The 27,814-nt window shown below is 37.5% G+C and overlaps 2 protein-coding genes and 1 long non-coding RNA gene across 3 annotated transcripts; 1 reads left to right on the top strand and 2 right to left on the bottom strand.

Annotated features, from left to right (window-relative positions):
• Nucleotides 1-241: 241 nt before the first annotated feature.
• Nucleotides 242-27,593, bottom strand: LOC140985570 (uncharacterized). The gene is made up of 3 exons (XR_012176796.1): nt 27,525-27,593; nt 26,536-27,059; nt 242-251 (listed from the first exon to the last, which is right to left on the bottom strand). It is a non-coding gene; the product is annotated as an uncharacterized lncRNA (long non-coding RNA).
• Nucleotides 22,844-24,036, top strand: LOC140986530 (uncharacterized). Its single transcript, XM_073454819.1, has 3 exons — nt 22,844-23,368; nt 23,453-23,678; nt 23,807-24,036. Exons 1-3 carry the CDS (start codon nt 22,844-22,846, stop codon nt 24,034-24,036), a joined length of 981 nt encoding a protein of 326 aa, XP_073310920.1.
• LOC140985805 (uncharacterized) lies at nt 25,556-26,338 on the bottom strand. The gene is made up of 2 exons (XM_073453738.1): nt 25,839-26,338; nt 25,556-25,778 (listed from the first exon to the last, which is right to left on the bottom strand). Exons 1-2 carry the CDS (start codon nt 26,032-26,034, stop codon nt 25,576-25,578), a joined length of 399 nt encoding a protein of 132 aa, XP_073309839.1. The 5' UTR covers nt 26,035-26,338; the 3' UTR covers nt 25,556-25,575.
• Nucleotides 27,594-27,814: the final 221 nt, after the last annotated feature.

Raw genomic sequence — 27,814 nt, 5'->3', positions numbered from 1 at the left:
GGCATCACTATGAACTCGTAATGCCCATATCTGGTTCTGAAGGCCGTCTTATGAACANTTGAAGGCCGTCTTATGAACATCTGCATCTTTCACCTTCAGCTGATGGTACCCTGATCGAATATCTATCTTAGAGTACACTGTAGCTCCTTGCAACTGATCAAAAAAGTCCTCGATCCTTGGAAGTGGGTATTTATTCTTGATCGTTACCTTGTTCAACTCTCGGTAATCGATGCACAATCTCATGCTCATATCTTTCTTCTTTACAAAGAGCACTTGTGCGCCCCATGGTGAGAAACTAGGACGGATGAATTCCTTGTCTAGGAGCTCCTGAATTTGCTGTTTGAGCTCTAACATCTCAGCTGGATCTAAACGATACGGTGCCTTAGAAATTGGCACAGTGCCTGGCACAAGATCAATAGCAAACTCCACCTCTCTCTCTGGTGGAAGTCCGGTGACGTCTTCTGGAAAAATGTCAGGAAAATCTCTGGCTACTGGAACATCCGATATAGACGGAGTGGGCACATCAGGTGCTGAAATAATACTGGCCAAGAAAGCCTGACATCTCTTATGAATGAGTCTCCGAGCCTGCATGCAAGAGATAATGCAAGGGAAACTTCTCCATCTATCTGGCTCGAAGAGAAACTGCTCCATTCCCAACGGTCTTACAATACTGACCTTTTCTGTAAATCGATGATAACTCTGTTCTTTGTCAGCCAGTCCATTCCCAAAATAATATCAAATTCTGGCATCGGCAACACAATCAATTCGGCATACACTAGGTGGCCTTATAGCCCAAGATCGATGTCTCTGACCACGCTAGTAGCTGATAATTCTTCCACTGATGGGACTGTCACTGAATAACTCACGTCGAGCCCAATGGACTTGTTGTCCAAAAAATTAGCGAACCTCTCCGAGATAAAAGAGTGAGTGGCCCCTGAGTCTATCAAGGCCTTTGTGGCGACTCTCTTAATGAAAATATTTCCTGAGAGACGTTAGCACAATACAAAACTTATTTCTCAAAACTTCTAATCTTAACCTCATGTATAGTAGACAATTCTATCCCAAGTCACCAAAATTTTAACTAACACACTAATGATCCCAAATCAAGTTCGAAACATGCATAACAAAATTTAATACTGTGCTGAATTAAATTAGTTACCAGTCAACAAAGTCGTGTCTGGGTTCGCCTCCTTTACTTGCATGGCGAACACTCTCCCCTGGGTCGGCTGCCTCCACTGTGGGCATTCCCTTAACATATGGTCGCTGGCTCCGCATTTGAAGCACTTGCCCGATCCATAAAAACACAGTCCCAGATGCTGGCGGTTGCACTTCGGACACACCGGGTACTCACCGGGCCTCTGAGGAGCCATCTGCTGTGGAAGAGGACCTTTTCCTTTTGGCGGTCCCTGAATTGGCCTCTTTCCCTGCTGCCCCTGGAATGGCCTCTTAAACTGAGGTCGCTACTGTTGCTGCTGCTGAGGTGCCTGATAGGGCCTCTTGCCCTACCTATCGACCTCAATGTCCCTCTGGTCCTGCTCTGCCGCCAAAGCTCTCGACACGGCAACTGCATAAGTCGTCAGACCAGCAACTCGAACGTCACGGCGCAAGATCGGCCGCAACCCATCCATACAATGCCTCAACTTCTCTCGGGCATCATTAGCTATTAGGGGCACAAAGTAACACCCCCTCTCAAACTTCCTCACAAACTCTGATACGCTGCTGTCTCCCTGTCGCAGCGCCATGAACTCCCTGGTCAGTCTAGATCGTACTTCTTAAGTGAAGTACTTGGAGTAGAACACTTCTTTGAACCCATTTCAATTCAAGGTCTACAAATTAACTGCTACTGACGCACTTTCCCACCAAATCCTGGCATCTCCTGATAGAAAGAATGCGGCACACCTGACCCTGTATGTCTGCATCTTGCAGCTCCATGAAATCGAAAATCACTTCGATAGATTTAATCCATCCCGCAGCCACCATCGGGTCAGTCGTCCCCGAGAACTCTTTCGGATCCATCCCCCTAAATCTCTCATACACAGCCTCTGATCTGGGCCTCGCCCTTGTGTTCACTGCAGCCTGGTTCCCCGCAAACTGTGTGAAGAACTGAGTCATACCTACAAGCATATGTGCCTGCATATCCAGAGGTGGGCGAGGGGAAGTGACTCTCCCTTCATCTCGAGCCTCTCTGTCCTCCTCCCTTGCTTCACGGTTAACCATACGTCTAGGAGGTATACTGTTCCAAATTTACTCAACACGTAAACCCAACATACACGATCATAATAATTGTAGAGCCCAAATTCAGTACACGTATAACCCATGCATTTATTAAATTGTTAAATTATTTATTTAAGTTTAAAATGAGTTTTTAGCCATGCATGATTTATTTAAATGCATTATTCTAAATTGTTCATGTTTATGTGATGCACGTTAAAATGTTTTTCAAGTTTCATGTCCAGGCGATTATTCGATGCGGGATCGAGGGAAAAGACCGGTGAAGATTTTGGCAATTTAAAATGTGGTATTTTATTTTAAGTTGAGGTTGGGGCATTTTAACTAATTTATTAAGTTTAAGCATTTTAAAGCCTAATTTAATTATTAGGTGAATTTTAAAATTTTAAAACTTTTAAAGTTGACCTTGTGCATTTATTTTGTTAAAAAGTAGAATTTTATAAAATTAGTGTGTGTTAACCTTTTATTATCATTTTAATTAGTTAATTTAGCAAGATTTATCCTAATTAAAAAACCCACACACACGTTACACACACTCACACACACTTACATGTTTTTACACACACAAAAACACACAATACACCCTACGCATCTTATTTCAGATTTTTAAAGAGAGAAAACTAGGGTTCTTGGGGTCTAAAGCAGCCGCCACGTTCCCTCTCCATCTTCCAGCAAATTTTCGTGTGTTTTATTCAAAGATTTTAGCGCCACGTTCCTCTCGGATCAATCCTCGCGCCATCTCCGCTTCGGTATCGTCGTTACGGTGTTTTCAAATATCAAAAGGCACGTATATTCTGTTTTTCCTGCATCGATCATGTCATAGTATGTGTTGCGATGTATTTTGTATGAAAACCATGTGAATATTGGGTAGAAGTTTGAGCCAATATGGTTGGATAAATTTTGAAACCATTTTTGGATCTAAAATCACGTTTTTGCTGTCTTTTGAAATACTGCGACTTTTTGGTCATGATTCTGAGAAAACTTTCAACACAAAAATTGTAGAACTTTTTGATACCTTCGATTTGACAGTAAATTTAAAATATATGAATAATAATTGAGGGAGTTATGGTGTTTTTCGTGGGACTGCTCAAACTACTTTTTCAGAAAATTATGTATTGATGTGTTCTTGAAGTTTTATTATTGGAGGCTTCGTTGGGCATCGATGGGTGATCATTGCTGCGTTTAAGTATATCGAGAATGATGTTGGGATGATTTTTGGTGTTTCGTTTCGTGTCGTTAGGCATTTGGTTGTATTAGAAGCCGTAGAAATTGTTTTTGTATCAAAGGTCGTGTTCAGGGATTGGGTTGCGTTTTTTGTGATGTGTAGTTGTTTTGGGGCGTTTGTTTGAGTTTGAATCAGTGCCTTAGCATCCTAAGAATGGGTCTTGAGGTAGGATTAGGTCACAAGTGTAGGGAATTTCGTTTTTCGCGATTCCAGCACATACACGGACCCGTAGCAGGACCTGGCACGGGGTCCGTGCCCTTTTTACTTCAAAATGCGAATTTCCAGCACGTCCCTTTTTTAAAAAAAATTTAAAAAAATTAATTTTATTTTAATTGTTTCGGGGTTCTATATCATGGTTTAGTACGATAGTTAAAATTTACTTATGTAAAAATATAGGATTTGTTTTGGGGTTATTAATATAAAGTATAGGATATGTTTTGGGGGTTCTATGTCATGGTTTAGTACGATGATTAAACGAGGTCAAGTCCCGAGCGATTTAGAATGTCATAAGCTATTTATTTACTTCGGTGGTGAGAACGAGTACCTACGTCTAAGCAATGAAAGATAAGGGTTTGAACTCATGTTAGCATGTGTAGCAGTGGCCCCAATCGGGATCCAACGAATCCTTCAACGCCAAGTAAGTATGTTCGACGTGCAAAAAAATATTTTAAGTTTTGAGGTATGCTAAATGTCTTGTGACAAAATTATGAACGGGTTTGGAAGCCGGAGAACGTGTTCGAGGACCTCTCCAACTATGAATGGGTTTGGAAGTCGATGAACGTGGCCGAGGACCTCTCCACCCCGTTAAAGCATGAACGGGTTTAGATCAGGATTGGAAAGCGTTAAATCATGAATGGGAACCAATCCGCCCGTTAAAGCATGAACGGGGATCTCATGTATGTGGCAGTGGATTCGTCCCTGTCAGCCCAGTACTGTGGTTTAGTCTGATCAAGAGATTATGTTATGGGTCACTTGCTTTGAAACATGCCTCTACGCAAAATTATGTTATGTATGCTCATGTATGTATGAAGCAATCATGTTTATGAAAGGTTCTACATTGATGGCACGTCTATGTATGTATGTACTTTAAAGTTTTGATGTATGTCAGTTTCAGTATGTACGCCCTATTTTAAAGTTGCATGTGGTTTTATTATGTATTACTCGTTACATCCAGTTTATACGTGTTGAGTCTTTAGACTCACTAGACTTGATCGATGCAGGTGAGGATGATTTCGAGGAGACTAGGGGTGTTGATCATGGAGCAGGCTTGGACTGAGCGGGAGGCAAAACCCGAGGACCGCCGTGTTTTGAAGTTTTAATGATATTTAAAATGTTGAAAATACTCTGGATTTTTATGTTATGATTTTGAGGTTCAAGCAAATACTTTTGGCAGACATTGTGTTGAGACGTACAGTTTATTTTACCAAACTTTGGCGGTTCATTAATTAATCAAGAAAATTTTTTATTCTTCCGCAAATTTTAAGTCGTAAAAAGTACGGTACGTTACAATAATAATATCATAAGATGCCCGTAAATTGAATTTAAACATACACATGCTGAAAATCATGACTGGATGCTTAATACATGAAATAATTTAGAACCTTAAAACTTACAGACTTGAGGTGTGACTTCGTGAGCATCTCGCAACTGGCAGTAGGCGTAACCCTTTACAAGAACACGGCTTTGATACCAACTGTAGCGTACCGTACTTTTAATTATTTTAAAATTTTTGGAAAAATAAAAATTTTCTTAAATACAAAATAAACTTTCAAATTTGCATTAAACTAACTGGCTAGTCTAAAAACATTTGCAATAAAAAAAGCCACAACATTTGCAATATATTTTGTAAAGCATTTAAAATATATGCAAGTTGAATGAGTAAAAAATATTTTAGTTGAAGCATTTTTTCAAACACTTGGTATGCAATATTTTGATATTTGAAGAAGACATAAAATGCTTCAACAATGCATATTTAAAACTTATGAAAATGATAAGTAATTGCAATAAAAAAATAGACACGAATTTGTTTATGGATGTTCGGAGACTTCAAATGCTCTTACGTCATCCCTTCTTCCCCTTGGGAAGGATTCACTAGAAGACTTTGATTTATATAACTACTTGTACAAACCCACTCAGCTAGGACTTACCCACTGCCTAAACTGAACTCCTAGCACTCAAGATTGTAGGCAGCACCTCACAATCAGCATATTGTTTAATGTCTCATATGCAAAGACTACATACACAAGTTTATTGTCTTTGTGCAAGACTCACTCAACTAATCTTTGAAGTTCAACTCTCTTGTATATGTGTGAGTGATTGTGTGTGAGAAATTTATCATTTACAGTGTACATCTCAAGTATCTTCACACAAGGGCTTGTGCTCTCAACTAGCTGATATATTAATGCTAACTGCCCATGCTTTGAATCCCCTTCAAAAGCTCTTGTTTGATCTTCATGATGATGTATTTATAAGCCCCAAGAATGATATATACGTTAGACACAAGAATATGACCGTTTGGAAATTTTTTGTACTATTTCTGAAATTGCAACGGTCAAATTCGCCTTGCTGGAATTTTTCCCGACTTGTCAACTCTGGTCAACTCAACTGGTCATTCAGTTCAACTGGTCAGCAGCTGGTTCAGTTCAGTTGGTCAACTGCTGGTTCAGTTCGGTTCAGCTGGTCAGCTGCTGGTTTGGTTTAGTTGGTCTGGTTCAGTTGGTCAGCTTTAGTTCAACTGGTCTGGTCTGGTTCAGTTCAACTGGTCTGGTCTGGTTCAGTTCAGTTTCAGCTGGTGTGCTGAAATCAGCCTAGATGATTTCAAGTTGTGCAAAACCAATAGCTTCATTGTCTTTTATCAGCATCTTAAGCTTCGATTCAGACTTTAACTTGTGAAGATGATTTGTAGATCATTGTCTTATATTTTCAACGCATACTAAATCGCTTCATTTCAATAACTGAGCTGATAGATATGACAAAACTACCGCAGCTGCTCATACCCAACTGATTGCAGTTTTCGTGTGTTCATTTCAGTAATTCAGCGATCAGTTAGACCATGATAACATCCGATTTTGCCAAACTGATGTGAAATACGACTTGTTTCAAATTGAGTTTTCTGATCAGTCAAGTTGGCGGATTGTCATTTGGATCATCTAGCTGAGAGATATCATCAAAATACCAAATCTTGTTAGAAATTCAGTTTGTGCAGAATTCAGTTTCAGTTTGCTTCTTGTGTTTGCAATTTCACACGTGAGTAAATATGTTAGAAATACAATAACAAGTTTTGTTAATATCAAAATCAAGATTACGAACATGAAATGTTCCAACAAAAAGTAATAATCGTTTAAACATCATAAACGTTTCATGAAAGTCATAGTATTAAAATCATCATGCATAAAATCTTAAAACATTGGCGGTCCTCGGGATTAGCCTCCCGCACAGTCCAAGCCAGTTCACTGGTCCCCACCCCTCGTCTCCTCATACTCGTCCTCACCTGCATCGATCAAATCTAATGAGTCTAAAGACTCAACATGTGTAAACTGGAAATAACAAGTACTACGTAATAAAACCACATGCATCTTTAAAATAGGGCGTACATACTTGAAACTTTAACATGCATACAAAAGCTTGAACATACATACATATCGTAGACGTGCCATCAACGTAAAACTTTTCTTAAACATGCTTGCATCGTACATACTTGAACATACATGAACTTCATCATTTTGCGTATAGATATGTTTCAAAACAAGTCACCTATACATAAAAGTGCCTGATCAGACTAAACAACAGTAATGAGCTGGCAGGAAAAGTCCACTACCACATACATGAGATCTCCGTTCATGCTTTAACGGATGGATTGGTCCCTGGTCATGCTTTATCGCTTTCCAATCCTGATCTAAACCTGGTCATTCTTTACCGGGGTGGAGAGGTCCTCGGCCACATTCACCGACTTCCAAACCCATTCATAATTTGGTCACAGGACATTTAGCATACCTCAAAAACTTAAAAGTATTTTCTTTTGCACGTCGAACATACTTACATGGCGTTGAGGGATTCGTTGGATCTCGTTTGGGGAAACTGGTGCACATACTAACACATTATCAAGTGCTTAGTTTTCATAACTTAAATGTACTGCTCGTACTCAATCCCAAAGTAAATAAATGGCTTATGACCTTCTAGAGCACTTGGGACTTGACCTCGTTTAGTCATACTAACCCATGACCTCAAACTCCGAAACAAACTCTAAAATGACGTGTAAACGTTTCCCAAACAATAAAGGACATGGACTCACTATTAGAACATACAACTAAATGAAAACCCAATATTCCTCCAGTTGACCCTGCGCTCGGACGGTAATATCTTATCGCTCGAGCGCCAGGTCTTCTGGAACTCTACCCTCGGACAGAAAGAGAGGCACTCGGGCGGTAAGAAATTTCCGCTCGGGCGCCGAGTGTACTGGTCTCCACGATTTGAAGCTTAATACTTCTAACTAAATAATATGAATCATGAACCAATCCATCGAGACTCATCCTAGGATGCTATGACACTGACTCGACTCCATAAAACGCCCCAAACGTTCCCAAATAAATGGCGCACCACACGCAACGCAATAAAACCCATAAACTCAAATTTTGACACCAAATGCTTCCTACAATTTCTAAAGCAACCAACGACTATTGACACGAAGCGAAGCATCAAAACTCATCCGAACATCATACTCCATATACCTAAATGCAGCAATGATCACTTGACGGTTCCCATCGAAGCTTGCAACAAGTAAACTTCAAGAACACGTCAAGAACACATTTTCATAAAAACGTAGTTTGAGCAGTCCCACGAAAACAATCATAACTCACTCGTTTCTTGTTCAAAAATTACGAATTTACTGTCAAATTGAAGGTATCAAAAAGTAATACGTTTTTTATGTTGAAAGTTTTTCCAGAAAATCGACAAAAAAGTCACCGTAATTAAAATGACATTAAATTTTGAGTTTTTTTTTACCAAAAAACGTTTCAAAAATCGATCCAACAAATTTTCACTCAAACTTTGTACATCATATATGGATTTTTAAGCATAATAAACATCACAACACATAATATGACGAGATCGACGCATGAATAATAGAATATGCATGCGTTTTGATCTTTAAAAATAACGGAACGACGATACCAAAGAAGGAGTGATGCGAGAGACGATCCGAGACGAACGTGGCACTAGTTTCCTTGAAGAAAACAAACAAAATTTCTTGGAAAAATCAAAGGATTTACGTGTACTAATTTTAAAATTTCCAAAAACTTTATAAATTATCTAAAATGCCTCATCCTTAACTTAAAATAAAATACCACGTTTAAAATTGCCAAAATCGTCACCGGTCCCTTTTCCTCGACCCCGCATCGAATAATCGCCTGAAACATAAAACTCGAGAAATAATTTAACGTGCATCAAATAACCATGAATAATTTAAGATAATGCATTTGAATAAACCATGCAACGCTAAAAATTAATTTAAATTTGAATAAATAATTTAACAATTAAATAAATATATGAGATTTACGTGTACTGATTTTGGGCTCTACAATGTCGTCTATTCAGTAACACATAGCATGCAATAAATGTTCTCTCCTTATCAGGCGTATCAATGATCATGGCGAAAGTGCACAAATGATTGTGAACTTTTAAGAATTTTTACACATGCACCCTGACTTAACCATTTTGGCAAGAATTATCGTCATTGGCCTACTGATTCTTCTTCCACGCTTGGCCCACTAGTTCAAGTAGCAGGAATTTAAACCTCCCAAATTTAAAACATGCATTGTACTCAATGTATGTAAAAAATAAAATTAAAAAATTAGGACAATTCATACTTGTGACGACGAGCGTCAGTACTCGTCATTATCCTCATTTTCTTTCATCGTTGGGGTGTTCCGCTTATCACACAGATCTGCTCATTAAAATATTATTATTCTAAATGATTTTAAATCATGTGACTAAAAATTATAAATAAAATGAATAAGTAACTAAAATAAAAGTGCAAAAATATAAAATTTCGTGGGTTGCCTCCCACATAGCGCTTTGTTCAAAACTCTCTTTCCTCTTCAAGGTGGATCATATGATCTTTTGAATGCCTTGATTACCACCCTCTAACCTTCAACCTCCATGGCCAACATTCCTTGATTCACATCAATGATGGCTCCAGCAGTAGCCAAGAATGGTCGTCCTAGAATTATAGGAGCATTCTCACCGTTCTCCATGTCAAGCACAATGAAATCCGCTGGCAGCCTCAGTTTATTGATCTGAACTTCAACATCTTCCACAAAACCCAACGGTACCTTGATAGATTTATCTGCCAACTGCAAGATTAGATCTGTGGGCTTCATTCTGCTCAGTCCAAGTTTCTCGTAAAGAGAACGTGACATTACATTCACGCTCGACCCTGAATCACAAATAGATTTTCCCACCATTTGGCCCCCTATTGCACATGGTACAATGAATTTCTCGGGATCTTGCAGCTTCTGTGGAAGATTTCTTTGTGTCTCCTCATCGCCTTCTTCAGTAAGTGCCACTTCCTCCTGATCTGAAGACTGAATTTTAATGTATAGGTTCTTGAAATCTTCAAGACATTTTTCTTTTGAAACTCAGCATTCAACTGTATAAATCTGTGGAGGGTAGAGAAGTAAAGAAATATCAATGCATTGATCCAAATCGTATCTCTTACCTTTCTTACCTCGGATGCCATTGCTTGGAGCTGACTCTTCTTCCCGGATAGGTGTGGACTCAATTTTCTCCTGTTCTCCCTCTACTATTCCAATCTCCTCATGTTTTATGAAAACAGCGTTCACTTCTCTCAAATTTGTGTCTGAAGTATTTGGTACTGCGCCTGAAGATTCAGATGTGAGTTGCCTTGTTATCTGCCCAACTTGTGACTCAATGATGTTAAAAGAAGTACCAACATTTGCCATGTGTGTCTCTAGGTTGTCAAGCCTAGTCTCTGTCCGCTCCATCCTCTTTGAAGACTCACTCACAAAAGTACTGAACAAATCCTCAAGAGATGGTTTGCCTTATATCTTTGGTGTATTGAACCCTGGAGGATTCAACACATTCTTGTCATTGGCATACAAAAAATTTTCATGTTTACGTAGGCTAGGATGATATTGCTTAGGAAAAGATTTACCTCGATAGCCACCATATCCATGATTATTGACGTAATGTGTTGTTTCCATGCTTGGCCCTTCTTTCGTAGCTATAGCTACTACTTCAGATGTATATTGTCCTTTATTCATTGCTGCGAGTTGGGTAGTAAGTGCAGAAACTTGTGCAATAAGTGCAGTGATGGGGTCCGCTACATACAACCCAACCTTCTTCTTCATTCCCAATATCTCACTGGGACACTACTAGCTGTTGATAGTCATCTACTCAAGCAAATCGTATGCTTGGTCAGAAGATTTCGCAAATATTGTACCACCAATGGTTGCATCAACCGTTGTCTATGTCTGGCCATTCATCCCGTTATAGAACAACTCAATCTGCACCCAGTCTTTGTATCCATGGTGTGGGCATCTTCTGAGCAGTTCTTTGTAACGTTCCCAAGCTTCGTACAGCTGCTCATATTCGTTCTGCTGGAAGGTGTTGATCTCGATCTTCAGCTGTGCAGACTTGTCAGGTGGGAAATATTTTGCAAGGACTTTTGTAGCCAATTCCTGCCAAATAGTTATGCTCCTTAGCGGTAGTGATTGGAGCCAACCTCTAGCTTGATCCCCGAGAGAAAAAGGAAACAGACCCAATCTGATAATATCATCATGAACATTATTAGTTTTTATCGTGTCTGTAATCTCAAGGAACGTCCTCAGATGCAAGTGAGGATCTGTAGTTGCTGCTCCCCCAAGCTGGTTCTGCTGAACCATGTTAATCAGTGCTGGCTTTATCTTGAAATTATTAGCATTTATCGTTCCGCGAGCTATGCCAAAATAGTGGGCGTTGATCACCAGTTTGAAATGCTCTCTGATAGGCACTACAGGAAGGAGTTGATTTTCGTTCTCTCTGTATTCAGCCATTCATTTAACCTCTTTTGTTCGTTCTTTTCTCAAAGCTTTTGCGGTCCTTTCAATTTCTGGGTCTAAAATAAACGAGTCGAGGCTCCGAGTTTTTTGCATAAACTACACAGAGAAGAACTAGATTAGTGAATAAATAATAAATAAATAAATCTAAATTAAAGTCTAGACTAATTGGTAGCTATATAAATATTAAAATTAAATAGAACAATCTCCGGCAACGGCGTCAAAAACTTGTTGCAATATTTGCTACCTGCAAGTGAACGGTGTCAAATTTTAGTACTCGGTAGAGCACGGATGTCGATCCCACAAGGAGCACAATTTAATTATAAATTAAGTACCACAATTAAAATAATCAGACTTTATTTAGAAAATTCACTAGACTGTTTGTTATTAATTACGAACTAAAATTAATGAAAGCGCGCAAAAGTTTTAAAATCAGGAGAATAAGAATCTAGAGGTACGAGTTCACTTGGTCTTCACTATATTCAATTATCATTGACATCAATATTTATAATTTCGACGTGTTTGCTACCCAAGAATTCTNTAATTTAACGTGCATCAAATAACCATGAATAATTTAAGATAATGCATTTGAATAAACCATGCAACGCTAAAAATTAATTTAAATTTGAATAAATAATTTAACAATTAAATAAATATATGAGATTTACGTGTACTGATTTTGGGCTCTACAATGTCGTCTATTCAGTAACACATAGCATGCAATAAATGTTCTCTCCTTATCAGGCGTATCAATGATCATGGCGAAAGTGCACAAATGATTGTGAACTTTTAAGAATTTTTACACATGCACCCTGACTTAACCATTTTGGCAAGAATTATCGTCATTGGCCTACTGATTCTTCTTCCACGCTTGGCCCACTAGTTCAAGTAGCAGGAATTTAAACCTCCCAAATTTAAAACATGCATTGTACTCAATGTATGTAAAAAATAAAATTAAAAAATTAGGACAATTCATACTTGTGACGACGAGCGTCAGTACTCGTCATTATCCTCATTTTCTTTCATCGTTGGGGTGTTCCGCTTATCACACAGATCTGCTCATTAAAATATTATTATTCTAAATGATTTTAAATCATGTGACTAAAAATTATAAATAAAATGAATAAGTAACTAAAATAAAAGTGCAAAAATATAAAATTTCGTGGGTTGCCTCCCACATAGCGCTTTGTTCAAAACTCTCTTTCCTCTTCAAGGTGGATCATATGATCTTTTGAATGCCTTGATTACCACCCTCTAACCTTCAACCTCCATGGCCAACATTCCTTGATTCACATCAATGATGGCTCCAGCAGTAGCCAAGAATGGTCGTCCTAGAATTATAGGAGCATTCTCACCGTTCTCCATGTCAAGCACAATGAAATCCGCTGGCAGCCTCAGTTTATTGATCTGAACTTCAACATCTTCCACAAAACCCAACGGTACCTTGATAGATTTATCTGCCAACTGCAAGATTAGATCTGTGGGCTTCATTCTGCTCAGTCCAAGTTTCTCGTAAAGAGAACGTGACATTACATTCACGCTCGACCCTGAATCACAAATAGATTTTCCCACCATTTGGCCCCCTATTGCACATGGTACAATGAATTTCTCGGGATCTTGCAGCTTCTGTGGAAGATTTCTTTGTGTCTCCTCATCGCCTTCTTCAGTAAGTGCCACTTCCTCCTGATCTGAAGACTGAATTTTAATGTATAGGTTCTTGAAATCTTCAAGACATTTTTCTTTTGAAACTCAGCATTCAACTGTATAAATCTGTGGAGGGTAGAGAAGTAAAGAAATATCAATGCATTGATCCAAATCGTATCTCTTACCTTTCTTACCTCGGATGCCATTGCTTGGAGCTGACTCTTCTTCCCGGATAGGTGTGGACTCAATTTTCTCCTGTTCTCCCTCTACTATTCCAATCTCCTCATGTTTTATGAAAACAGCGTTCACTTCTCTCAAATTTGTGTCTGAAGTATTTGGTACTGCGCCTGAAGATTCAGATGTGAGTTGCCTTGTTATCTGCCCAACTTGTGACTCAATGATGTTAAAAGAAGTACCAACATTTGCCATGTGTGTCTCTAGGTTGTCAAGCCTAGTCTCTGTCCGCTCCATCCTCTTTGAAGACTCACTCACAAAAGTACTGAACAAATCCTCAAGAGATGGTTTGCCTTATATCTTTGGTGTATTGAACCCTGGAGGATTCAACACATTCTTGTCATTGGCATACAAAAAATTTTCATGTTTACGTAGGCTAGGATGATATTGCTTAGGAAAAGATTTACCTCGATAGCCACCATATCCATGATTATTGACGTAATGTGTTGTTTCCATGCTTGGCCCTTCTTTCGTAGCTATAGCTACTACTTCAGATGTATATTGTCCTTTATTCATTGCTGCGAGTTGGGTAGTAAGTGCAGAAACTTGTGCAATAAGTGCAGTGATGGGGTCCGCTACATACAACCCAACCTTCTTCTTCATTCCCAATATCTCACTGGGACACTACTAGCTGTTGATAGTCATCTACTCAAGCAAATCGTATGCTTGGTCAGAAGATTTCGCAAATATTGTACCACCAATGGTTGCATCAACCGTTGTCTATGTCTGGCCATTCATCCCGTTATAGAACAACTCAATCTGCACCCAGTCTTTGTATCCATGGTGTGGGCATCTTCTGAGCAGTTCTTTGTAACGTTCCCAAGCTTCGTACAGCTGCTCATATTCGTTCTGCTGGAAGGTGTTGATCTCGATCTTCAGCTGTGCAGACTTGTCAGGTGGGAAATATTTTGCAAGGACTTTTGTAGCCAATTCCTGCCAAATAGTTATGCTCCTTAGCGGTAGTGATTGGAGCCAACCTCTAGCTTGATCCCCGAGAGAAAAAGGAAACAGACCCAATCTGATAATATCATCATGAACATTATTAGTTTTTATCGTGTCTGTAATCTCAAGGAACGTCCTCAGATGCAAGTGAGGATCTGTAGTTGCTGCTCCCCCAAGCTGGTTCTGCTGAACCATGTTAATCAGTGCTGGCTTTATCTTGAAATTATTAGCATTTATCGTTCCGCGAGCTATGCCAAAATAGTGGGCGTTGATCACCAGTTTGAAATGCTCTCTGATAGGCACTACAGGAAGGAGTTGATTTTCGTTCTCTCTGTATTCAGCCATTCATTTAACCTCTTTTGTTCGTTCTTTTCTCAAAGCTTTTGCGGTCCTTTCAATTTCTGGGTCTAAAATAAACGAGTCGAGGCTCCGAGTTTTTTGCATAAACTACACAGAGAAGAACTAGATTAGTGAATAAATAATAAATAAATAAATCTAAATTAAAGTCTAGACTAATTGGTAGCTATATAAATATTAAAATTAAATAGAACAATCTCCGGCAACGGCGTCAAAAACTTGTTGCAATATTTGCTACCTGCAAGTGAACGGTGTCAAATTTTAGTACTCGGTAGAGCACGGATGTCGATCCCACAAGGAGCACAATTTAATTATAAATTAAGTACCACAATTAAAATAATCAGACTTTATTTAGAAAATTCACTAGACTGTTTGTTATTAATTACGAACTAAAATTAATGAAAGCGCGCAAAAGTTTTAAAATCAGGAGAATAAGAATCTAGAGGTACGAGTTCACTTGGTCTTCACTATATTCAATTATCATTGACATCAATATTTATAATTTCGACGTGTTTGCTACCCAAGAATTCTCAACTATTTCTACTCTCTTTCCCAAGTGGTCCGTAGAAATCAATTATCTAAAGTCAATTTCAATATCCCTATCAAAAAGCAAACAATAAATAATGTCAATCGCACAATAATTCTTTTAATGGATTCATTGGAGTTATCGGTCTTCCGAACATTATAAACACGAACGATTTATTTTCCTACGATCCTATTCAAAATCTCATCTCCCGAGTGATAGATCTCAAATAAATATGACAATTCAATTATTGATCAAAGAATTGAACGCAATGAAATCCAAAAAATATAAATAAACAAGAACAAATTCGCATATATAAGTCGATAATTCATAAATAAAGGTTCGACCAAGCTACATCGTCCTCTAGATTGAAGAAATTAGTTCATAACGGGAAAAGGATAAAACAAATTCATGTTTTTCAACATCACTAATAGACTAAAATTAGGTAAGAAGAAGGGAAGAAGAATCGAATCAGAATTGCGAGTCCGTCCCCGGTAGATGCGCTCTTCATCTTCGTTCTTCCGCTCTCTTTCTCGTTCTGTGGATTTTTGTTCGTGATTGCGGCCCCTCTTTTTCATGGCTAGAGTTTTCATTTATATAAGTGTGTGAATCACTGCGAAAACCCCTAGAAAAGCATGTAAAATTGTGTTTTTCACCCATGTGCTCGCTCTTTTGTTTTGAGCAGGCCCACGCACGCAGTGGCGTGGGTTCTCGTGCAGCTGCACACGTGGTACTGTTCACGAGATTTTTTTTTACGCTTGTGCTTCCCCTGCTTTCTTGTTCGGCCTTTCACTCTTCCATCTAAAATTTAATTTATACCTCGTTGGTCACAAGTTATGCGCCAATGCTTGATTCCTGCAATGACATAAACAGCAGTCAAAAACACGAAAATCTGCTTTATAATCGCACACTTTCATACCAATTCTTTGGGTAATATAAATGCAAAACTTGCACTTATCAATGCTCCAACGATCTTAATGGATCTCATGAATCATGTATTTCATATGTATCTTGATCAGTTCATCATTGTATTCATAGACGATATTTTGATATATTCGAGGAGCAAAGTCAGCACCTGAAAATAGCAGTACAAGCACTACAGGATCGAAAATTGTATGCCTTTCCAACAAGTGCGATTTTTGGTTGGAAAATGTGACATTCTTAGGCCACATTATCTCGAGTTATGGAGTGTAGGTCGATCCAACTAAGGTCGAGGCAGTCAAGGAATGGTCATTGCATAGAAATGCAATTGAGATATGCAGTTTCTTAGACTTAGCCAGCTATTATCGCAAATTCATCGTGGGCTTTTCTTCCATTGCAGTGCGCTTGACAACTCTGACGAAGAAGAATGACAAATTCATATGGGTAGCTGATTGTCAGGACAACTTTGACCAGTTGAAGCAAGCTCTTACTATGGCAACAGTTTTAGTTATGCCATCAGCGCAAGGAGAGTATGTGCTGTATACAGATGCTTCGAAGCTAGGCTTGGTCACAGTTCTTATGCCACAGGATCGAGTTATTGCATATGCGTCTGGAAAATTGAAAGTGCATGAGAAGAACTACCCGACTCATGACCTCAATCTAGCAGCAGTTGTTTTACCTCTGAAGATTTTGAGACATTACTTGTAAAGTGAGAAGTGCAAAATCTTTACCAATCATAAGAGTCTCAAGTACTTCTTCACCCAGAAGGAGCTGAAAATGAGATAGAGAAGATGGTTAGAGCTTGTAAAAGATTACGACTGTGATATTAGCTACCATCCTGGGAAAGCTAATGTAGTCGCAGATACTATGTGCAGAAAAACCACATTCTTAGCCCAGCTACCAGTACAAAAACCCCTTCAGACGGAGATTATGAGGTTCAATCTTGAGATGTATACTAAGGACAATGCTCCAAATCTATCTACTCTGACATTGCAATCTACTTTGAGAGATCGAATTCGAGCCGAGCAAACTACAGATGAGCAGTTACAAAAATGATGACAGAGAGATGAGTCTAAAGGTCGGATGTTATATTCAACTGAGGATAATTTTGTCAAATACAGAGGCCGACTTTGGATTTCTAGCTTGGATTCCCTTGGAGATAAAATCTTGACAGAAGCCCATAATACATTTTATTCTATACATCTAGGAAGCACAAAGATGCATAAGGACATGCAGTTACTATATTGGTGGCCGGTTATGAAACAAGACATCATACATTTTGTATCTGAATGCCTAACTTTTCAGCAAGTAAAGGCAGAACATCAGAGGCCGACAGGGATGCTCATACCACTTCCTATTTCTGAGTGGAAGTGGGAAAACATTTTTATGGATTTTATAGTAAGCTTACCGAAGACATTAAAGGGCTTCAATGCTATTTGGGTGATAGTTGATCGTCTCACTAAGTCAACACATTTTCTGCAGTAAAGAAGACTTTCTTCATGACGCACTATGTGGAGCTGTATATTCAGGAGATAGTCAGGCTACATGGAATCCCAGTTTCTATAGTGTCTGACAGAGACACGAGATTTACTTCATCTTTCTAGAAGATCCTGCTTTCTACTATGGGAACTAAGCTACTATTCAGTGCAACGTTTCATACACAGACAGATGGTCAGTCAGAGAGAGTCATACAAATTCTAGAGGATCTACTCCGAGAATGTGCGATCAATTTTGAAGGAAGTTGGGAGCCGAAGCTACATCTAGTGAAGTTCACTTATAACAACAGTTTTCAGTCGTCTATAGGAATGACTTCATATGAGGCACTCTATGGAAAGAAATGCACATAGCCTATTCAGTGGGATGATGTAGGAGAGAGAGCTACGATAGGACCAAAAATTTTCAGCATACAAAAGATTTAGTGGTCAGAATCCGGGACAGGATGAAGACTGCACAAAGCCGACAGAAAAGTTATGCTGACAAAAGAAGAAGAGATCTCGAGTTTGTAGTCGGAGACCATGTGTTCGTGAAAAAATCATATATGAAGGGTGTTATGAGATTTAGCTAGAAAGACAAGCTTATCCCAAGATTCATTGGATCATTCGAGATCTTAGACAGAGTGGGAGCATTAGCTTATAGAGTGGCGTTGCCACCTAATCTTGCTGGAGTTCATAATGTTTTTCACATGTCTATGCTCCGCAAGTATGTCAAATCCTTCACATGGATCGAATTTTGAGCCACTGCAGCTTACACCACCGAACCTGTCTCATGAAGAGAGGCCTACACAAATTTTGAACAGATAGGAGAGACCGTGAGAATGGTGCAGAATAAGGTGATAAAGATGGTCAAAGTCAAGTGGTTGAATCACTCGAAGGAAGAAGCTACTTGGGAAACCGAGACTGATAATAGGAGTCGATATCCGGAGTTATTCGGTGAGTCTTAATTTCGAGGACGAAATTTTATTTAGGAGGGGGAGGAGTTATAACTTCCAAAATTTTGGTTAGGTAAATCGCATTCATGAAAATTATTAAATTGCTAAATTAATTTACTTAAATGATTTTGGAAGCATGAATGATATATTTTGATTGACTAAATGATTAATTGTGTAATTTTGCTTGATATCATAATTTAAAGACTTTCACGTGAATTTTGATGGTTGGCCGGGGACGGAGGACCGAAGACGAATAAGGTGTTAAAGATTTAAAAGCTAAATTTTTATTTTTAGTTTAGAAAATATTTATTTTAAATAATTTAAGAACTATAACATTTTTAAGATCAAATTTAAATTAATTAGTGGGAGTAAGGAGTTTATGTAATTTATACGGGATTTTTGGAAATAGGTATTTTTAAAATCTTTTAAATTTGAGACCTAATTATTTTATTGATCTTAATGGGTCTAATTAATTAATTAAAAACTAGGGTTTATTAAACTCATTAATTAAGTAATCAAGAAGCTTTTTTTAAAAATAATTAAACCCTAAACCCTACACACACACACACACACCCCGAAAGGCACACACACACACACACACAATTTACGTAAATTGAAAGTGGTGCAATGGCCGAAACTAGGAGGCTTGTCAATGCGGAAGTTTCGATTTTTTTTTCTTCCTCGTTCTTTCTTCTAACAACGATCACTCGACTCCCTTGCATCCTAAGATGGGTTTTTGGTATGTTTTTGTTGAGAAAAAGGGTAGAAATCGCCTTTTGTTGTCACCGATGTTCCACAGCACCGATAATCATATTTTGAGTGTTTTAAAGGCAAATGAACGTTCTAAACATTTCTTTTTGCATCATTTAAACCATATTATGCATGTTTATGAAAAAATGATGATCAAGTTTTATTAATGTTTGAAAGATTTATTTTTAAAGTTTTGAATGTTTTAATGCATGTTTGAGTCGCGTTATGATTCCTAGGGACTTGCTACCATTAAGGGCAAGGAAAATGATATTTAAAATTCGTAAAGGGATTCCCATGTAGGCTAGAAGAGGACTAGAATGAGAGGGGAAAATACCGAGCCTCGGTTAAGATTATTTGCATGGGAGGCTTCAGTTTTGGCACTTGCGAGGGAGGGGCTACGTGCGGGTTGTCCAGACGTGATCAAGGCTCTGTTTTGGATCGAGTCATGGTCCTAGGGAGACCTAGCGTGGCTAGAAAAAGGATAGAATGATAGGGAAGTGTTGAGGGCTTGGTTTGTGGCCTAAGGCTGGCGGGTTGGGGGAAAGAAAGAGATAGGGTTGTTCATGAGAAAAGTTATTAAGTTTCGAGTCAATTCGGGCTACAAACGGGATTACGGTTTAGCGGTTAAGGCTAATAGTTAAACTGAGTCGAGGGGCTCGAGTTATCGTTTAAGAAAATTATTAGAATTCAAAAATAATGTTATATGATGGTTCGAGATAGGCTCGGGTCAAGGAACGTAGGAAAAAATTGATATGGGTAAGTTAGGGTTTTAGGGATAAAATGGTCATTTTACGTCTCGAGTAGTTTGAATGGCCTGACAGTGTCCTGAGGGGGTCATAACACATGTTACACGATTTTAAAATGATTATGGCGAATTTATGGTATTTTTACGATAAATGCTACAGTTGAGCGATTTTCCCGAAATTGATTATTTTATGATTTTGGAGGATATGATATGTTATAAATAAAAAGAAAGGAAAAATATTTTGAAGAATGTGAATTGACTGTGACTCAGAGGATTTGTGTGGGATTTGTCTTAAGAAGGGGCGGCGAACTTACTTTATTTTAGGCCACGACCTTGTAACAAGAGTTGCTGACATCCCGCCGCCAGCTCCCATGGTTTATAGATCGATCAATTGAATACAAGATAAATGATAAAGGATAAATGATAGTCACTTTCAAAGGTCAAATTTTACTAAAATGATTTATGATGAGGAAATGTTTTATGATATTATGTGCTTAACTGAGTTACGAAAAATGATTATATGTTTAAGAGTTTTTATGCAAACTTATTTTATTAAAAAGTAATTTTTTAAGGATGCATGAGCCTGAATATGAGTTACTACGTATGGTTTGGACGTGCTAAGTTGTTAGACTCACTAAGTTTGAATGGTCATAGGCGAGGATGATGTTGAGGGAGGCTCGGACGCTTGAGTGGATCGATCATTGCTGTACACTCCTGAAGACATTACGTTTTCGCAATATTATGACAATCAACGTTTTGATTAAGATTTTGAGGATTATTTTAAAGAGAGAAATATGTTTCGTTTTTAAAAGTTGAGACGCTGGATTTCGTATGATTGACGTATGCTTTTATGATTGATGATTTATGGATTTTTTTATCGCAAATTTTGATTTTTTAAAATATGGAGTTTTGGTATGGTTCGGTCTTTATGAAGATATAAAAAATTTATAGTATTTTTTATTTAAAGTAAGAGGTAAGGGACGTTTTAGTAAGTACGTAAGACCCAATTGCTAAATTAAGATCTCGAATATTAGCAGCCAATCACAATTTCCAAAAGTAGAGCTCAATTGCAACCTCTGGTAGCCCTCATGTGTTTTTGCCTTGCATTTGATGAGAGCCCAATAATACGTGTCGAGCCCGAACCATCAATGTTGAATCTTAGTAGACGGTCGCGATAAGATCCCACAATAATATGAGTCAAAGTCATGGGAGGTCTACGTAGTTCACATCAAATATATCACTGGAAATCACAGCTTTCCGGCGTCCACGCCTCTCCAATAATGTGAATCAGACACTGACCGTAGGTAACGTTCAACATGCAACCACCTTTGATGGAAGGAAATGAAATGTTAAAATTTCTTTTAATTTTTCTTTTAATGGGCTTGATTTAAATTTTGGATCTTATCCAAAATGAAGGATTTTATTCTAAAAATTTGTCTCATTATTTTTTTAAAAATGTCGTTCCATGTTTGTTCGTATGTTTGTCGGATTCATGCACTCATGTTATTATATTTATAGTAACACACATACTGGTTATTTATAATATATCATATGCATTATAAAAAATAAAAGATGATCTTTAAGCGAGAGCTAATTTGATCCATATTTGAGTTTATATCCAAAACCTAGATAAATGCGGGGATACAAATGCAATATTACGTAAGCTTCAAATTTTTTAAATGTCTTTAATCTTCGAAACTCTTGAGGATCTGAGCCCATCATCTTCAAATCATGATCTCCCATTAAATCTAATATTTACATTAAATTTTTATGGCACATTGAGATACAAATTTAGAAGGTGAGAATGAGTCATAAACCAGGCCAACTATGAATAATTATCAAATAATTAAAAATATAACATGTAAAATATCATAACATACACTTAGGCTTCGTTTTGTTTGCCGGATAAATAATTGATTGTCTCATAATCATTACTAATCATTTGTTCTTCTCACTGATTAACCAGCCCAATTTAATCTTTGGGCCTCTGATAAATAGAAAAGTTGGGAGGATAAGAGATCCTTACCTACCCATGATAAGTATCCAGTACTAAAAATTATTAAAGATGAGAAAATATATTTACTGAAATACCCTTTTCCCAATAAACACTACAAGAGTGAGAAGCGGCAATTTTTTTTCTGCAGGGAAAATAGGTGGTATTTTACCATCTTCCTCCCATGACCACAGTACGATGACTTGAAGAAAAATAACTTTCAGAAGCTGTAGCAATCATCGTCCAAGGTAATTAGTGTGTCGATCTTCATGAGAATGCTTAGTTTGTTCAAGAAGTTTAACCATTATTTGTTTTGAAGTTTGTTGTTATGAACATCGACCAACTAGTAATTTTCTGAAGATGGAGATCTCTACATTGATGTAAGGAATAATTATTTTGTCCGTATTTTTTTTGAAACATTTTTTGCAATAACCTCTTTTTCGAAAATATGCTCAAAATTTTTATTTTTTTTCTCTAATGTGTCGATAATTTTGTGTGCTTTAATTTACTTTTTTTTTTGTTTCAAAGTTCAGTTGTCACCATTGTGTTTCTAAATTTATTTTAGAATATTTTATATGTTAGTGGCATGGTGTTTGTTTCAAGATTGTTTCCACCTTCTGGTTTTATCTCCTACTATTGCAGAAACAAAATTATGCTGCTATTGCAGAATATTGTATATGTTAATGGCATGGTGTTTGTTTCAAGATTGTTTCCACGTTCTGGTTTTATCTCCTACTATTGCAGAATTCGTATTCCATTTACTAATCATATAGCAGAAACATTTAAGCTGCTTCTGCCATGGATGGAGAAGATTATTACATCCAAGATGCTTTAGTTTTATATCAAACAGTGATGTGCTCATTTGTGTTCTTGAGTCTTTTAACACGGTATTACCAGAAGCTCATAGCACCACGTAAGCATAGGTGTCGCCAAACAGATATTTCATACAATGTGACAGAAAAAATATGTACTCAAGTAAACCACTTGCATATGATTATTGAAGCCAGTGATGTGCAGTGTGTTGTCAACTTAAGGATGTGTCGAAACGCATTTGGAAGGCTATGTTACTTGGTAAGGCATGTCAGCGGGGTTTTAGATTATCGATATGTCAGAGTCGAAGAGAAGGTTGCAATGTTCTTGTCAATATTAGCGCATCATAAAAAGAATAGGATAATTGGACACGACTATTTACGAAGTAACCACACGGTAAGCATTCACTTCCATGAAGTACTTAAAGCAATTCTTATGCTACACACAATACTTCTTGCGAAGCCGGTTCCTGTGGATGAGACTTGCTCGCACAAAACATGGAAATGGTTCAAGGTATGTATGCTATGATTCAAAGACATTCTATATATGTTTTATCTCGATATACCTTGGAGTGAATTTTATTTGCATTGTTAGCAGGGTTGTCTAGGCGCTCTTGATGGAACATATATCAATGTTCATGTACCAATCATGGATAAGCCGAAATATAGAACAAGGAAAGGGACGATAGCAGTTAATGTTTTGGGTGTTTGTGATCGTGATATGAAGTTTGTGTATGCATTAACTGGATGCGAAGGTTCAGCAGCAGATGCGAGGATTCTCCGAGATTCTATGAATCGACAAGATGGGTTGAAGATTCCGAGAGGTAATATCCAAAATTTCATATTTGCTTGTACCATCAATACATCAATAATATATTGTCAATAACTTCAAATATAATTATTTTATTTTCAATAACAGTGCGCCCAAACTCATAGTTTACAATGATGACAGGTTGCTACTATCTATGTGACAATAGATATGGAAACGTAGAAAGATTCTTAACCCCATATAGAAGAACCCGTTATCATATTAATGATTGGGTGAATTCTAAAAGTGGACAACAAAATTATAAAGAATATTTCAACTCCAAGCATTGTCGTTCACGCAATGTTATTGAGAGGGCTTTTGGTTTAATGAAAAACGATGGGCTGTTCTTCGGAGTCCCAATTTTACCCTCTTGAGGTTCAAAACCATATGATCTTGGCCTGCATGCTCCTACAAAATTTTATTCGATCTGAAATGCTCGACGATCCAATCGAAGAATTTGAAGATGCATCGGGAGTTGTAATGAAGAAATAGAAGATGAATTCATTGAAAACATGGAGTATTCAGTAGCTTGGGATATGTGGAGAGATAACTTGGCCATGTCGATGTGTCACAATTAACGAATGTTATAATTATGAACATGTTGTTTGTTGTCTTCTGTGAAGAATTTGATAAATGGTTGTGAAATACTTTGTGGTTTGCTTCTTGTTGTGCAAGACATAATGTGATTTTATTTGAAATTATTCAATTTTTTATGTTATTTTTGTTATACTGAATATCATAATGCAGAAGTTAGTATAATTTTTTTTAAACAAAAATATGAACAACATTTATGTTCTCATTTCAGGCATTGACTAATATTATACAGAGTCATGGATTTTGGAGCATCTAGCAACATTGGATCTGGAAAAGTGAAGAAATCAGACAAAAGTAGGCGTGTGTGGAATAGCCGTGAAGAGGATGAGTCCCAACCCCCCTCTGCAAATTGACCCACCTCAAATGGATACTATCATGGAAAATATGCTACATGGAATTGAAGAAGCTCCAGAATCTATTTCTGCAACCAACCATCCATCGGCCCATGATTTTGGTAGCAAAAAGGTTATCGGGAAGAAACGCAAGCGCCAATCACTAGGCGAAGATCAGTTTGTTGATGCCATTAATAATTTCATAGAGAAATTAGTTGACAAACTATCAAAGTTAGGACACTGAGGTGGCCGAGATGATGGGAAGTCGAATGGCAATAAGGAGGTGTTTGATGCCTTGGGGAGGATTCCCGAACTCGCCATGAACGAAAGAGTTGTAGCTGCAGCAATGCTAGTTGACAGACCAAGCTACTTAGAGCTATTCTTCAGTCTTCCAGATGAGGCAAGAATTTCTTTGGTGCGTTGGCTTCTCAACACTTTTTGATTTGTTAATTGCTCATGACAGCCTTTTGATAACTAGTCTTCCACCATGCAATGATATTCTCAAGGTTTGCCGCAGCTTAGTATGACACGGTATTTTGGTAAAGTTTGCANTGATTTGCTTGTTCCTTTGATTCATGGTTTGTAGGTCTTATCATTTGGTTGGTCCTTGTATTTGTAAATGTCAATTTATCAAGTGTAACATTACATTGACGTTTTTATATTAAATCTGAATAATATATTATTCGATGGGTTGAACAAAACTAACAAGCGGGATTAGTGAAACAATAATGAACAATTAATTGACGTATCTTGCAAAAATTTAGCTAATAACAAACCCATAACGATTTAACTGCAATATTAGGTGAACCATTCGACTTTTGTTTCGAACCTCGTACAGGGGCAGTAGCCTCTTATGCACTAAGGCATACAAAAACAACATATATGTATTATAAACCAGCCGAGACATCCAAAACACATAGATAGCGTCACATTACAAAGCCATATCAAAGCAAAAAGTGAGGTTCAAAACACTAATACATACTTAGTTCACGTTAACTTTTGCCTACGAATTTTATGAGGGGATGAAGATGATTGGGAGCTACACTGCTGAAACGATGGGTTGTCACAGTCTGGAATCTGAAGCCGCTTCTTTTTGTTGGTCAGTAAACCATTCAACTTGCGTCTCATTGTCTTCGAAGAGTTGACATTCATTTTTTCCTTCCCTTGTGCAAAGTTTATATCCACCTTCCCTATACCATCACCAAACATAATAGGGCCAGAATGATGAGATGCACAAGAAAATACAGTACCTTTCCCAACAGAGCTTACTGCTGCTTTATTTTCCACCGCACACTCAGTCTCTTCATCGTCCGATGTAAGGTCTATGATTTTGTTATATTCTAATGTGAGGTCTACCACTTTGTTATTGCCCTCACTATCACTTAAAACAACATAATACTTGCTTGTAACAGTAGCCTCAGAAGAAGTATCCAGTTTCTTGGACATTGTTGAACCATAAGCAGCTGAGTAAACTTCTTTGGTCTTTGTGTAGGGGTATGATATGTATGGTCTCAGTAAAGAGAATGCAAAGTCGTCATTAAATAGAGCAATTTTGTAACTGAAAAAAATTGTATCGGTGTGAGCATTAAAGCCTCATACACCAACCACATTTATGCACAACAAAAAATATAGTATCAATAAATATGTCAAAGAGCAATTAATTGATCATGGTAGAGGTCTCCCATCTACAGTGGGAGTCATGTCTACATAAATTGCAATAAGAGATTATAATGTAGACTTTAGCCTCTTCAGAATATTAAAAATGAAGGATACACATATTAAACAAATTGAATCATATATCATTCGATAGTAAAAAAAAAGTAGATAGCAGCAAAATTAGATTGCAACCCAAATTTATATTAAATTTATGTCTCATACAAGCAACACAAAACAAAACACTTACATAATACCCAACTAACAAAACATACCATGTACACTACAACAAACAATATCATACCAAGTGATGATCATATGACACAGAAACATCTGATATGCATGTTTTTATTTTGACACAACAAGGCACAAAATTAAAAATAGTAATACGCAGAGAAAGAAACATATACAACCAAAGCAGCAAAAAATTTGTTCTGTGGACAGCCTTTGGGAATTGGTATCATGCAAGGGTAAGTTTGATGACGAGAGTGATGTGTGTTTGTTGTTAGATGTATAAGTGTCGACCGTGGATGACGAGTTCTGTGTGGGTCGTTCGGGACTAAATCCAGCTCTATTCATGCATGTTTTGGTGGTATGACAACTTGTTTGACTCATGTTTTGCGCCTGTGTCTACAAGTTATCATTGTCACAGATTGTATGATATTCATCGTACCAAATAAATTTGTTAGGGTGCATCAAAGAGGCCGGGCAAATGTAGTAATGCTTCTCTGGACGAGTGGCAAATTCACATGCCCGACGCAAAAGCATGACACCATTACCACACTGGCATTGTGGTGGCCTTCTGAATTCCTTGAGAACTACAATATCAGACATGTCGAAGGTGTCATTCAACATGAGCAATAACCTCATACACAATAATTAACTCTTACGAACACAACATAATATTTTCTTATGCTAACATACATTTCACATAATCCACATTAGAGAGAAATTGAAATAAAACTAAAATCGGATTTTAATTTTACATATATACATGGGATCTCTACTTCAAGTCAATTATTAGGTGAGAAGATAATTACACAAAAGAAAAATAACAATTATTTCTTTTCATTTACAAGATATTATGTCTAATACACAAGATTTATGACTCTGCACTGACCTTATTTGCTAAATGACACAAGAGCAGTGAAAATTTTGAGGAAATCGGTATCACCCAAAAAATAACAAAACCTATTGAAAATGAGGAAATAAATTATTCAATCGAAAATCACGGATTTGCATATCTGTTAAAAAAATCAGGCAAAAATATGTCAAAAGTCGACCGTGAAATCGGATGAAGTTGGTGAAGTCGGCTACCGTCTCCGAATGAGTAATTGTTTTGCAGCAACTCAGTTTTTTAATGCAAAGGTTTTTCTGGAGATAATGAAGTTTTCTCGGGCCTGGGAGACACGTGAAGAGTTGGGTGATTTCTTGTGGGTAGGTATGGAAAGTAATTGAGGGCAGTTTTGAAAATTAAGGTATATTTTTAAATTTTTTACTTTTATAATCTATCACACCAAACACTCAATTATTTATCCTTATTTTGTAGTCATTCATATCAAACACTATATAT

The sequence above is a fragment of the Primulina huaijiensis genome, chromosome 10, assembly GCF_012295235.1.
Source record: "Primulina huaijiensis isolate GDHJ02 chromosome 10, ASM1229523v2, whole genome shotgun sequence".
Classification (NCBI taxonomy): Eukaryota; Viridiplantae; Streptophyta; class Magnoliopsida; order Lamiales; family Gesneriaceae; genus Primulina; species Primulina huaijiensis.
The sequence above is the reverse complement of the archived record's forward strand: the minus strand, read 5'-3'. Positions and strand labels throughout refer to the sequence as shown.

What these genes read in the sequence shown, in the direction of transcription:
- LOC140985805 (XM_073453738.1), bottom strand. Translation starts at nt 26,034, where the DNA reads ATGTCCAAGAAACTGGATACTTCTTCTGAGGCTACTGTTACAAGCAAG. An exon ending in AGTAAGCTCTGTTGGGAAAG is followed by an intron (nt 25,779 to 25,838) that starts GTACTGTATTTT and finishes GTGATGGTATAG; the next exon opens with GGAAGGTGGATATAAACTTT.
- LOC140986530 (XM_073454819.1), top strand. Translation starts at nt 22,844, where the DNA reads ATGGATGGAGAAGATTATTACATCCAAGATGCTTTAGTTTTATATCAA. An exon ending in AAACATGGAAATGGTTCAAG is followed by an intron (nt 23,369 to 23,452) that starts GTATGTATGCTA and finishes CATTGTTAGCAG; the next exon opens with GGTTGTCTAGGCGCTCTTGA. An exon ending in TGGGTTGAAGATTCCGAGAG is followed by an intron (nt 23,679 to 23,806) that starts GTAATATCCAAA and finishes CAATGATGACAG; the next exon opens with GTTGCTACTATCTATGTGAC.